The sequence below is a fragment of the Cydia fagiglandana genome, chromosome 8 (assembly GCF_963556715.1).
Source record: "Cydia fagiglandana chromosome 8, ilCydFagi1.1, whole genome shotgun sequence".
NCBI lineage: Eukaryota > Metazoa > Arthropoda > Insecta > Lepidoptera > Tortricidae > Cydia > Cydia fagiglandana.
In genome coordinates this window covers 10,266,856-10,279,260 of record NC_085939.1, presented here as the reverse complement: position 1 = coordinate 10,279,260, position 12,405 = coordinate 10,266,856, and the positions used below count along the sequence as shown (strand labels likewise).

The following is a 12,405-nucleotide window of genomic DNA, read 5'->3' as shown; positions in this document are numbered from 1 at the left end:
TATTGAACAACTATTTACAACTAATATTAAAGCAGAAGGAGTTGAAAATAAGTTCCAGTTAATCCTTGTTTAATATTAGCTGAAAGTTGTTGAGCATTAGACTTTTCGGTCGGTGCAACATCTATTGTCAAGTAGCAGTACTGATAATTCCGTTACTCGATACTAATGTTGACTACGAAAAGAATAGTATTTTTGGTACCAAAACTGATGTATGGAGTGAGCATGAGCACTCTATGTATTTTTTCTTTATGTGGTTAAATGCACGTAATGATTATTTTTAATTAATTTTATTAATATAATTTTAATTTATTTTTTTGTTCGGTAAATAAAACAAAAATATGATATGAAAAGTTTTCTTGATTTCTATTTAAAGTTAACTGTTTTTATATAAAGTACCATCTCTTAAAATATCGATACCTACAGCTTGGCAAAAAAGAGTAGAAATTAAAAAGTGGCAACATTGTAGTGTCGTCCCTTTCAAACCAATTTATATAAGAAAACGGGACGACACTACAGTGTTGCCACTTTTTAATTTCTACTCTTTTTTGCCAAGCTGTAATTTGTTAGCACCTTATATAAAAGCAATAAATTCCCGATCAAACTAATCTGCATAGCATTTGCAACGACAACGTGTGTAAATATCATCGTTAATGTCAAATTTCTATGAAAATATGACGTTTATATTATAATAACACTCCCTCACTTTGTTCTGTTCAAATCGGTGCAAAGTTAGCTTAGACAGACTCTAGTATCTAACAAGGTCACGCCGATGCCACGGCGATAGCGCAGTGTCGGCAGCGGCGACGCGAAAATTTTGGCGGCGGCGCGAAAATTTTGATGGCGGCGGCGGCGCGCCGGCGCGGCGCTCATATTTCATATGGAAATGTTTTCTGGGGTTAATTCTTTTCATTAATTCATTCATTAACCTCGTGCTTTGAAACGGTCGCAATTTCGAACCACTTGCTATGCTCGGGGTAAAATTATGAAATATTTCGCTTGTACTGCGATCAATATTAGCATGAGGACTTAACAACAACTTTAACCTCTTGTCGCAAAGTTTTTGGTTACTCTTTGATCAAGTGCAATGAATACCGGTATTAAATACGATAACCATTACCGGTATACTGAATACCTGTTATTATTGAGGTATTAATGAATACCGGTATTTCATTATGTCAATTAGTGTAGTTTAGCGATAAAGACAAAAACGGAATGACAGCAATACCTCTAATTCGAATATAGGTATAACATTTTAACCGGTATTCGTTTGACAGTTTATATACAGGTATTTAATAAAACCGGTTATACGGTCCCTGATTATAACACGATTTATCTCTTACTGTCATGATTAAAGTACCTCAGTTTCTCGTACCTAAATAACATTTTATTGGAAAATAAATTCCAGAATGTAGTCGGGATTGCTTTATCTCCTTGGAAATAATAAAGTTTATCGAAAGTGACCCGTAATGCAATTAAATTGAGTTAAAATTGGCATCGTTTATGTAAGAACATATCCTTCGTATGATACTCTATATATTCATGAATAATAATCAAAATTAAAAGGGGACCGAGTTTGCCCACTACCTAAAGCCATAGGTACCTACTTATAACAGCAGTTGACAGTTTCTGATTTTTGTTTTGTAATTTTTCTATTAAATATTCGTAAATTAATTTTGACTAAGTCTATGAAACAAAGAGTACCCAATATTAAACGCAACTTTCTTGATGAGCCGCCAGTAAGGGCGTTCTCGTCGTAACCACCTCTCGATGTGACCGCACCGCGCCATTGACACCGCTTCGACCAGATTCACTCTGAAAATGACCAACAAATTAGCAAAACAATCAGTGCCATAACCGCGAAAATAGAAGTTCGGAAATTGCGGGCACTTTTCTATGTCACTCTTATTACGCCTTCATTTGAGTAAAAGAGAAAGATCCCCGCATGCGAATTTCAGTTTTCGCAGTAGCCCCTCAGATTTGCTCCCCAATCCGGCACATCACATCACACAAAGCAGGTATTCATTATTTTCGTAAAATTAACTCTGTCCTTTTTATCTTACGGTGTACCTACCTAATGTTACTGTAAGAACTAGTTTAGATTTTTTCTTTCATGCCCACATTAGTTTTTGGAACATCAAAGAAATTCCGAGCGCTAAGAAATCCTTAGCTAGTGCCACTTTGAGTTAGCGGACACTTTCGACAGTCAACGTCTATTTACTCTCCAAGACGTATAAGGGTGAAGACCCTGTTTGTTAGGGACTGTAGGACTGCTACTTGCTATTTAATTAGCTGACAATTATTACAAAATTATCATTAAACTAATCAACAACAGACCGACTAAGATAAAATCGGGGTTAATCGATCGCCGAATGAATACCTACTTAAGCAGTACCTAGTTATAAGACGGTGATTATATCAAGTGTTAGTAATGTGATTTATTATCTACCTGTGAGTCAGCATAAGCGGCGTGCTGTGATATAGGCGTGGTCGGTGACGTGCGTACGATGCTGTGGGCGCTGCCAGAGTGTTTCGGCTCGGGCGACGCTACCACAGCGGAGTACTGCGGCGGGTCGGGCGGACAGTTCACACCTACACACACGTTAGTAAGCAGCGCTTCCAAATTTTTTTATGCAACTGTTATTGCCAAATCGTGAGCAGCGCGCCTAACAGTCGCGCATTTATTTTGGCGCGGTCAGCTGTGCTGCTTCAATGGCAAGTTAACAAGTGACTGAAAGCATGTTTTTATTGATCAATAACGTACTTTATACCTACATAAAGACGTACATCATAACTATTATTCGTTATTTCCAGTAAACGATAATCAAAAATAACGTATTACGTTATCAAAATGGCTGCCGCCTCATTATTCATATTTGAATTTTAATCAAAATGTGCGGTTTTTCTTAATTCATAAATGTACTAAGAAAAATCTGATTTTACATAAGAATGATATTTAATTTATACAAACATGATTAGGAGTTTTAGATGATCAATGATAAACATAAGCAAAACTTAAAATTAAGCTGAGTAAGTAACATAAATTAGGCTGAGTAAGCAACATCAACTTTAACATAGTAACAAACTAAAATAGAAACAAAACAAACTGCCAACTGAGGATTGAATAAGAAATGGCATAGAAAGAGGTTTCCGGAAAACCGACTCATTTAAAGCAACAGTGCTCCTTGTTACTGCCGCTGGTAATCAGATTATTCACTGCCTGGTGGCGAGCGAACCATCGACCCGTACAAAACATAAACAGAAGAAAATAAACAAGCTTGCCGCTAATCCGTGGAAAAAGCCGGACAGGCAAAAAGATAGCTCGCTAATAAGTAAAGTTTTAAAGTCGGAATGTCGAAGCCCTGACGTAAAAGTCTAAGTAAACACTAGTTTTAACTTCTGGCATTCAGCAGTTTGCTGCCAACATCTGGCTTTATACGATACAAGTTTCGTTGCATAGGACAGTGTTTCAGAGAATAGGTATGTGTAATGGCAGAAAAGTTTTTAAACTCGCGAAACATGTGTTTTTTGAAGTTTAGAAAGTAGATCGCGCATCTTGGTTCATAACGTAGCTATGACAAGTTTCTTGTCTAAGGTGGACTATTTAACATCAGTAATTAGGTAAGTATTATGTTATACACTATCATAATATATTGTAATTTTGCATACCTACCTTGTAATGTTATGAGTTTCAAATGCGGAACATCAATAATACGAATACAATTTTAATGAGTGCCTATTATTACAGTACCTATAAATAGATGTGCTGTCGATACGAGATATCAGTTTCGTCGTATTATGTGCATAGAATTTGATCTGAGGCAATATGATAATCAGTGGTGATAGGGTTAAAAATCAAGCTTGTCATATAGGTTGTTATTTGTAAATAATGTAGATGGAGTTATTAATAGAGCAATTATTAATAAAGTAATTGTTCGTGAACCTAAACAAAACTTGCTATTAATTAATTGGCATCATCCGTGTGATTACGGGGTCCCTTTGTTTCCCATAAAGTTTTAAGTCATAATGTATTGTTTGTCATATTATCGTTAGTCATAAAACTGAAACCGTTAACTTTTCAGGATTTTCCTAAGGTTATTCTATAGATAGGTTAGGTTAGGTTAGGTTTGTTTTATGGCAATCCTGAAAAGTTACGCGTTTCTGAGAAAAACCAATTATGACTAACGAAAATTCGGACAAACAATACATTATGACTTAAAATTATTTGGGAAACAATAGAGACCCGTGTGATTACATATAAAATCTGCATATGTAATTGACTGGTAATATTGCGACTTGCTTAATTAGACAAAAACTCAGAAATTATATAATTTAATTGTCATTCCAAATAATATACTATTCATGTACCGTATAATAAAGTCGTCATTTTATCTAAAGTACCTAAGTGCAGTCACGCACGGGCAGACGCGAGGCGCACCCAATATGGCAGCCGCATAATTTACGTAGTTCGAATATTGAGCACTCATACCTATATAAATAATACATTTACAGTCTATCCCGCAATATCTATATTACCTATAGACGTTTACGGTATATTCAGCAACAATGTAACCAAATATTCCGCATATAAACACCTCACCTTATGCACACACCGTGACGGTGCACATTTTTAGAATCGCGTAAAAGTACTTATAATGTAAAGTTGTAAAACAAAACATACATTTCGCGAAAATACTTTGTTTATTTCAGCAGTTGTATGGATGACTCACGTTTACGGGCCGTCTCCGGGCCGGAGCTTCATCATTTTCTATGGAAATTATCACATGATCGCCTGTCATGTCATAGAAAAGTAAGCGCTGGAAGCTCTGGCCCGGACACGGCCCGGTCTAACGTGAGTCATCCTTAACTTTATGCTGATTTTGTCCCCGTTGGTCTTGATTAACGCAAACTAAATAAACTCAAAAATATTAGCTGAAATTGAGTTTTTGACTTTGTCAGACATATCAGACAAGTCATAGGTAGGTACTTCTAGAGATCTACATACAGGTAGGTACGAGCCCCGATGCAAATGATTTCGTCTAGTTCCGCGCAACAATTTTGTTTATTGTAATAAATTTTACACATGAACATATAATAACCCAGTAATGGGAACCATAATACCAATGTTTAATGTAGTTTATTTTGATGGTATAATAAAATTGCATGAGACTTTTATTGCTGAAAAAAAGGACTTTTCAAAAAGGTTGTCCAAATCATATTGTCCTCTCTTACAGCACTGCTGCATGCATGGGCTCGAAACAAAATTGTCAGTACATTGACAGAGCCCTATTGCTTTCCCTGGTAATAGCCCTTTTCACATATGTTGTAATCCTACCCGTCAAAAAAAAAATCATTATTTTTTTTCTTTCAGTACAAACGGTATTTCTTGTATTTGGATTTAGTTATTGCAGAGTAATACCATATAAAATTAAATTACATTAGTATAAGCATTAAATATTAGTAATTTTTAAACAAAAACATTATTTTTGAATAAACGCGAGAACCTCAAAAAATGGGGTCACCTGACGAAAACATATGCATCGGGGCTCGTACTATAGATTATTAAAACTACATAGTATAAGTTTAAGTACTAATTAAACTCGCCAATCACGATGTAACTAGCGTTTAATGGATAACAGCATTAGTATAAATCTAGGAAGGTGATGTTAGAAAACTCCCTTTTTACGGTACTTGGTATAAAAAATTCATGCTGTATATTATTTCACACATAATTATGAATAAGTTTGTTTATTTATTTTAAACTTTTTTGCACATCAAAAAAGATACAAATGACGAACATAATGCCTCTTTGCATCCTCTACCAGTCAATCATAGGGCCAAACAAAAAATTTCAAGGTGGGTGCAGTGAGAAAAAGTATCGTTTAGAAGCAAACAAGTAATACAATACATAACTATCTATATCGTTACACATAAATAAATAATCATACAGATTTGATAAGGATATGATACGATCATTCACGTGCAAAGTCGTATTATTTAAATGTGTGTCAATATCGTATCATAACCACATCACAATTTTAACAAATTGCAAAATCAGGAAACTGCTCTAGAAAATTACTGAGACAATTCTTCGCTACAAGTTGCAAGTCACACAATACGACCGTAACGGGGTACGGCGTAGCACTCATAGGAAGCATTTGTACTTATAGTTGAAAGAGCTAACGAACGACAAGCCATAAGAGTATCTAACGGCCCGATTCGAACTTTAAGATACGTCAAATATTACGACTGGATACGATATGGATCAGTGTCAAAACTGACGTTTCTTCAAACAAAAACGTCACAATATTTGTCGAATCTTAAATTTCGAACCGGGCCGTATGTATTCGGAAACATAATGAAACTGAAACTTTTCGGAATGAAAACATAAATTGGCAATCAGATTTTAAACAGCCCTGTCTTGATAATGATGGCGCACGCGAAGAGCACTGCGAGTCTTTTGAAATAAGTATCAAAACTTTACAAAAAACTTAAAATCAGAATAGGTACAACTCCTAGAGTGGCAGCCAATTTTTACAACGTTCACATTCATGTTATTATAAGAACAAGCACAAGTGACGGGCACCATACCAAGGGCGCAAAATTTTGATAGGTAAGTTTAGGTAGACTATCTTCGTTGTGGTTAATTTTAGTTTTATATTCATTTTATAACACTTATTATATAATAATTTAGTACAAGCTTATAAATTATATGTTAGATCCAATTTAATTAGAACCAAGCAGCCTATATTAACTTTCCAATTAATTCGTAAACAAATACTAAGACTAAAACGACCTTCTATTTAACATCATTAAAATACCTAATTCCTAAACGATGGTTAAAGCAAGCGGAATTGTGTTACTTCAGGGCGCAACGATTCGAATTGACAGTAATTGGTATTTACCTTTACTTAGGGGTATTAAGTCTGGGTTACGCTCGTCGCCGATAGGTGAGCCTCGCATCAGCGTCGCCTTGTGGGTCTTCGATGGAGGTATGGTTACTGTGAAATAATCACATTGATTAGATATGAGTATAAGGTGATAATACTTAAGGCATATTTACAGAAAATTCCTGGATTGGCCACTTAGAAAAAATAAGTCATCTCATATATTATATCAAAATCCAAAAACTTTCAGTATGGCCCACGACATGTAGTATGACATTTAAAACACAGTACGACAATTAAAACTTTGGTTTAAATACGGATGTCAGAATAGCGGCCTTTAGGTAATCAAAGAAAATGAGGTACACGGGGTCCCTTTGTTTTACATGAAGTTTTAAGTCATAATGTATTGTTTGTCATATCATTATTAGTCCTGAAACTGAAACCGTTAACTTTTCGGGATTTTCGTAAGGTTATCCTATAGATAGGTTAGGTTAGGTTTGTTTCATAGCAATCCTGAAAAGATACGCGTATCAAAACCACACAAATTATGACTAACGAAAATGCGGACAAACAATACATTAAGTATGACTTAAAACTTTATGGGAAACCATAGAGACCCAACGACGCATATTGTTAGTACCTCCTTTGTACCTCAGAAGGTCGTTGAAATATAAGAGGTCTACCCGCCATTCTGACACTCATGCTTTTTCCCAGCGTAAGTATCATTTAATCTAATGAAGTTTGACAATGCTCTGTCCATTCAATTATGGTTGCAACAATCCCATGGAAAGGTTTCTTTAATAGCCCTTTCTCTTATCTTTTTCCTCGTATTCCGCTAACGCTACGTCTTACGTAGGCGAACAACGCGCGAACGCGGCGCGGCGCGGCGCGGCGAAATCAATCCTTTGATGCCCATAGAAGTGTCCTACGTAAGCGATCGCGTTGCGAACGCGGTGCGGCGCGATTTGCACGCGAATGTCAGGCGCCGCGTTCGCGCGTTGTTCGCCTACGTAAGACGTAGCGTAAGGGTCGACCTTTTTGATATAATCTTTAATTAAATTGATTGATGCATACCATGAAAGTGTAATTATTTTAAGCTTTTAGAGACAGTGGTAGGTCGCTTTTTATCTTCAGATCAAAGTAACTATATAATTTGATGTATTATGGATGGTCGACCTAGGTATCGCTGAAAGCTCAAGTTTCAAAAAGTTGAAATGTAATGTTAAATGTAAATCCATGATATTGCAAAATTTTACGGACAAAAACTATAGCATAAAAATGCTAGCAATTTCTATAAGTGGAACAAGGCAATAGCGGCAGTTTTAAACGAAGCTGACGTGACTGTTCAAACACCGCTCTGCAGTCGTACTGGAATGGAATAAAAACCAATGTTTACACTGCCACAGTTATATCCCTTCGTGGAAATGGATTGTTGGAGTGTAAATCAGCCTCTATGTAAAATGCAAAAACCATTTAGTTAAGGGTGGTAACGACTATTGGGCCTTTAATCTTTTTTTCTCAAAAATGGACGGCAAAGTCGACTATGCCGTCTAAAAAATAGGTCGCGAAGCGCGGAGTTTATGGTCAGTCAAAATTTAAAAAGTTAAAAACATTGCAGTCTCGATTTTGGGACTGCAATGTTGCATACAAATTATATTATTTGTCGAGTTCCAAACTTTTTAAAAGTTCAAATGGCCATATCAAATGAAGGCACAGGCCCATTAAACAGCCAAACAGATGATTAGTACCGCGACTATTTAGTTGTCTCAAATAGGTTGGCGTATTTTCGGCAGAAAAATACACTTCTATTTTTTTATTAAAAAAATAAAAAGGCGGCAAGGGCTTTCCTCTGTGAAAATATATACGTAAGAACGTTGCTTTTGTAAAATGTTTCTATGATATTTATGTTTCTTGCACCATTTTTGAGAAAAGCACTATATATGACTCGGCTGGAAGGCTACTTGCTGGCTTCGGATTCAATTAAACGGACTCCCAAGGTCGTCCGTTTAAAACGAATCCTCAGCCTGCAAGTAGCTACTTCCGAGCCTCGACAATAATGTACTATAAACAACTGTAGAAATATAGTTACCTTTTTAAATAGGTTTGATCACAACATGATAAAAGACAAAATGAAACAAAGATGTAAAAAAATTACAAATCTGATAGAAAAGTTGTATATAATGAAATATACAACGAGTTTAAAAATGAGTAGCTGCTTTGAATATTATTAGTAGGTCCCCTCCCCACTAAGTACGTATAATTTCAACAAACCATCGAGACGCTGGTTTTTAGTGGGGACATGACTTACAGCTAAATAATAACTACACAGATATAATTATACCAAAACCTATTAGTATAAATAACATAGGTGTATTATTAGACTTATATCGACCGGGATATGGACCGTCATTACCTTTTGTTTTCGAGCATTAATAAAATTATTTGATTTAAAAATGGCCAATCCGTTTCAATGCTGAACTGTTTTTTCTAGTCACTGTTTCATTATGGCTGATTAAACTTTTAAGAGTCCATGGATTGTTTAGTACAGTCAACTGTAAAAATATGGGTGTAGCCATATTATTCAAAAATATGTCCCATAGCTCAAGTTAATTCGCTGACGTAAGAGCTATGGAACATATTTTTGAGATGATTTGTGAACCCATATTGTTACAGTTGACTGTACAATACCGTTTTTTACAGTATATCCGTACCTTCATAATCTCTTGCCCTTTGACGTAACCTCGTGGCAACGAGGGCAAGGCACAGCACTATAGCCACGGTAATGGCGGCCCCGAGCACTCCTCCCAGCGCCCAGTTCACCTCCCACGCCTCCTGAGCCTCTGTTCGAAACAATACAATACAATTTATCAAACTTGACCCGTTCAAAAATTATTGGCGTTTGATGTGAAAACGGGAACGTTAGAAGTTAATGTAATAGTTGTGCCAATGGCAGAATTATATAGATATTTAGGCATATTTTATGTATATAAATAAATTAATAAAGCACTGAACTATGAAATTTCCCATACAATAAAAGAGGGTGGGTAAATTGGCCCATTTGACCAAAAAGGGCAAGCGTTATGTCACCGGATAGGTTTTTCTATGTTGTGTAACTTTTACTATGGCTGGTAGTCCCAAATATTTGTGTCAAAAAGTTATCGCCCCAAAAAGTAGTGCGAGTTGGAAACGTGACTGTATAGTTTTATTCAATACTAAGTTACTGTGCTGCAGATCATGAAGTTTTTGTTATTGTGGATATTATGTGTCACGATATTTTAGTTGTTTAATTCGTTTTCCTATGTTTTTTAGACGTAATTTTTTAAACAGAGATTTGATAAGTCTCGCTATACAAAAACATGGAGTGAGGTTTCCAATGGTATGTCGCTTATTCTTATTGGTTCATAGGTTAGTGTCCATACAAATCTGCCCATCCTCCTTTAACTAATCAAAACAGTTTACCTGTCCTAGGTGACAGTCTGGGCGCAGTTTCTACGGTTAACGTGACATGTTCTGATCTCCCTCTTGCATTCACGGCGTAAACAATTAACCGTAACTGCCTCTTAGCTCCTAATCGTCTTAGATTCCATAATGCTATACTATTAGTAGTATTAACAACCAGTCCTTCGTTAGCCCATACTTCTACTATATATACACATTGGAGACCGCCTTCGTAACCTGCAAGGAAAAAAAAAATGGTTTTTTTTTACAATAATGTTTCCAATAACGACCTATTTCATGATTTTAATAATATATAATACCAATAATTTTCTATGCGTAAGGAAAGTAAAGCACACTAATCAATACCACTCAAATTAAATGTTAGTACATTTACAATATCAACATAACAACAGAAAAACAGCGCATAATAATATTGACGGATTTCCTTGTAGAATCAAACTGACATTTTCTTAAAGTTACTTCTGAAGAATAACAGATTAAAAATTAAAACTGACATCGTAAAGATGAGGTAATTCAGTGTTCTTGAGTAACCTTTCACATTTCATAGTAACCTTTACAATTTTCGTTCAAGTAAAAATTGCCAATATTTTTTTAATAAGGTAAGTCGTTTTCAATTAAGTCGTAGCTTCATTTTCTTAAGTTTTCTAATGTCTTATTCTTTATTCATAGCGAAAGTATTTTCATAGTAAACGTTTTAAGAAATGAAAAAATAATAGGTAGACGCTTGTTATCAACTATGTACCTATGCCACATATTGTACACGGAGCCATCATAAGACAAGGGGCTATTTTGAGATGTTTTTTAAGACTGCTGCTGGAGCTAGTACCTAATTCACGTAGAACAGAGACTTTTGCTATAATTTAACAATACGTCAACGGTCGTAATTCTTACCTAACCTGGACTAAATTGTTTAATTAATAAGCTCCCTGCTCTGTCAAATAATTAATTAAATTTTTAATGGCTCTACCTAGTACGACAACAAAGTGTATAGCTAGATTTTTATTACAAAAAAGGTAAAATTGTTAAATTTTGTTCTCAAGCCCAGATTAAAAATAATTACGGTAATATCACCCGCGTCTACGCCGCAGCAGTAAAACTCTTCTGAAGTCACCATCCGAATTTCGCATTCAGAATATTATATTCAAATTATGCTAAATATCAAATTACCAAATATGTAGGTACTTAATGTTGAATTCTACATATAATTGGTTAAGTTAATAGCAAATTTTAAATCGAACTATTATAATTTTCCAGTTCAATGTAGCACCAAATAGGATTACGGTTATGTGAATAATTGCCGCATTGCTTTTACCAAGTGCTCGTTAACCTTCGCAAGCCCTCGAATAACAGAATCGACCTTTAAGCAATCGTTACGAGGTACGACTTAGACATTTGATTCTTCAGCAATTAATAAAGCTGAAAATTAATTTAGAAATATATATTTTTCACATTAAAAAAAACTTGCCACAGCAGCTATATAATTGTTTTGTTATAGAAACAGAGACCTTTGAAAACTACTTAAATGAAATGTAACTACTTACTAAATTTTTTTAGACAAGCTCGAACGAGATGCAAAGTTTAATCGAAGAGCGCATTTCATTGGTAATAAACGTCTTTTTACGTCTTGAATCTTCATTCAAACGAGATGAGTACGAGGGAACAAAGTACATACCCGCTACACAAACTAAATCCAATGAGTCATCAGTTAGATTGTAAACAGTGCAGTTATAAGGTGCCTCTGGCCTAGTGGCAGGCATTATGGTGTACACACACGGCGACACCTGCTGTCCGGCCAGGTTCGACGCGCGGCAGAACAGCGTCCCATAATCCACATCGGATACTGGGGTAAATGTCAATACAGATTTGCCTTCTTTTGTTTGGACAGTGAATCGCTCCTGGAAAAGAAAAGTATTGTCAAGGACAAGGGTCCACACCCTTTGTAAATATTAATGATTTGTGTACGTAACTAGATTACACAGCGTAAATATTGTACTTAAATTGATTTACTTCGATAAACATTTTCTAATATCGGGAATTTGAATCTGAATAAACATGTCGGTTT

At 35.5% G+C, this 12,405-nt stretch overlaps 1 protein-coding gene across 4 annotated transcripts in view; it reads right to left on the bottom strand.

Moving 5' to 3' along the window:
• Window positions 1-973: 973 nt before the first annotated feature.
• Window positions 974-12,405, bottom strand: part of LOC134666639 (hemicentin-2-like) — a 129,587-nt gene continuing 118,155 nt past the window's right edge. For 3 of the 4 annotated variants that reach the window (XM_063523855.1, XM_063523856.1, XM_063523854.1), the window contains exons 12-17: window positions 12,016-12,238; window positions 10,344-10,559; window positions 9,596-9,724; window positions 6,903-6,998; window positions 2,447-2,589; window positions 974-1,812 (exon numbers count right to left, since the gene is read on the bottom strand). In XM_063523855.1, coding sequence (XP_063379925.1) covers window positions 1,708-1,812; window positions 2,447-2,589; window positions 6,903-6,998; window positions 9,596-9,724; window positions 10,344-10,559; window positions 12,016-12,238 — 912 coding nt within the window. In that variant the 3' untranslated portion in view covers window positions 974-1,707. The remainder of the gene's footprint in view (window positions 1,813-2,446; window positions 2,590-6,902; window positions 6,999-9,595; window positions 9,725-10,343; window positions 10,560-12,015; window positions 12,239-12,405) is intronic. The other variant, XM_063523857.1, reaches the window with a different exon arrangement.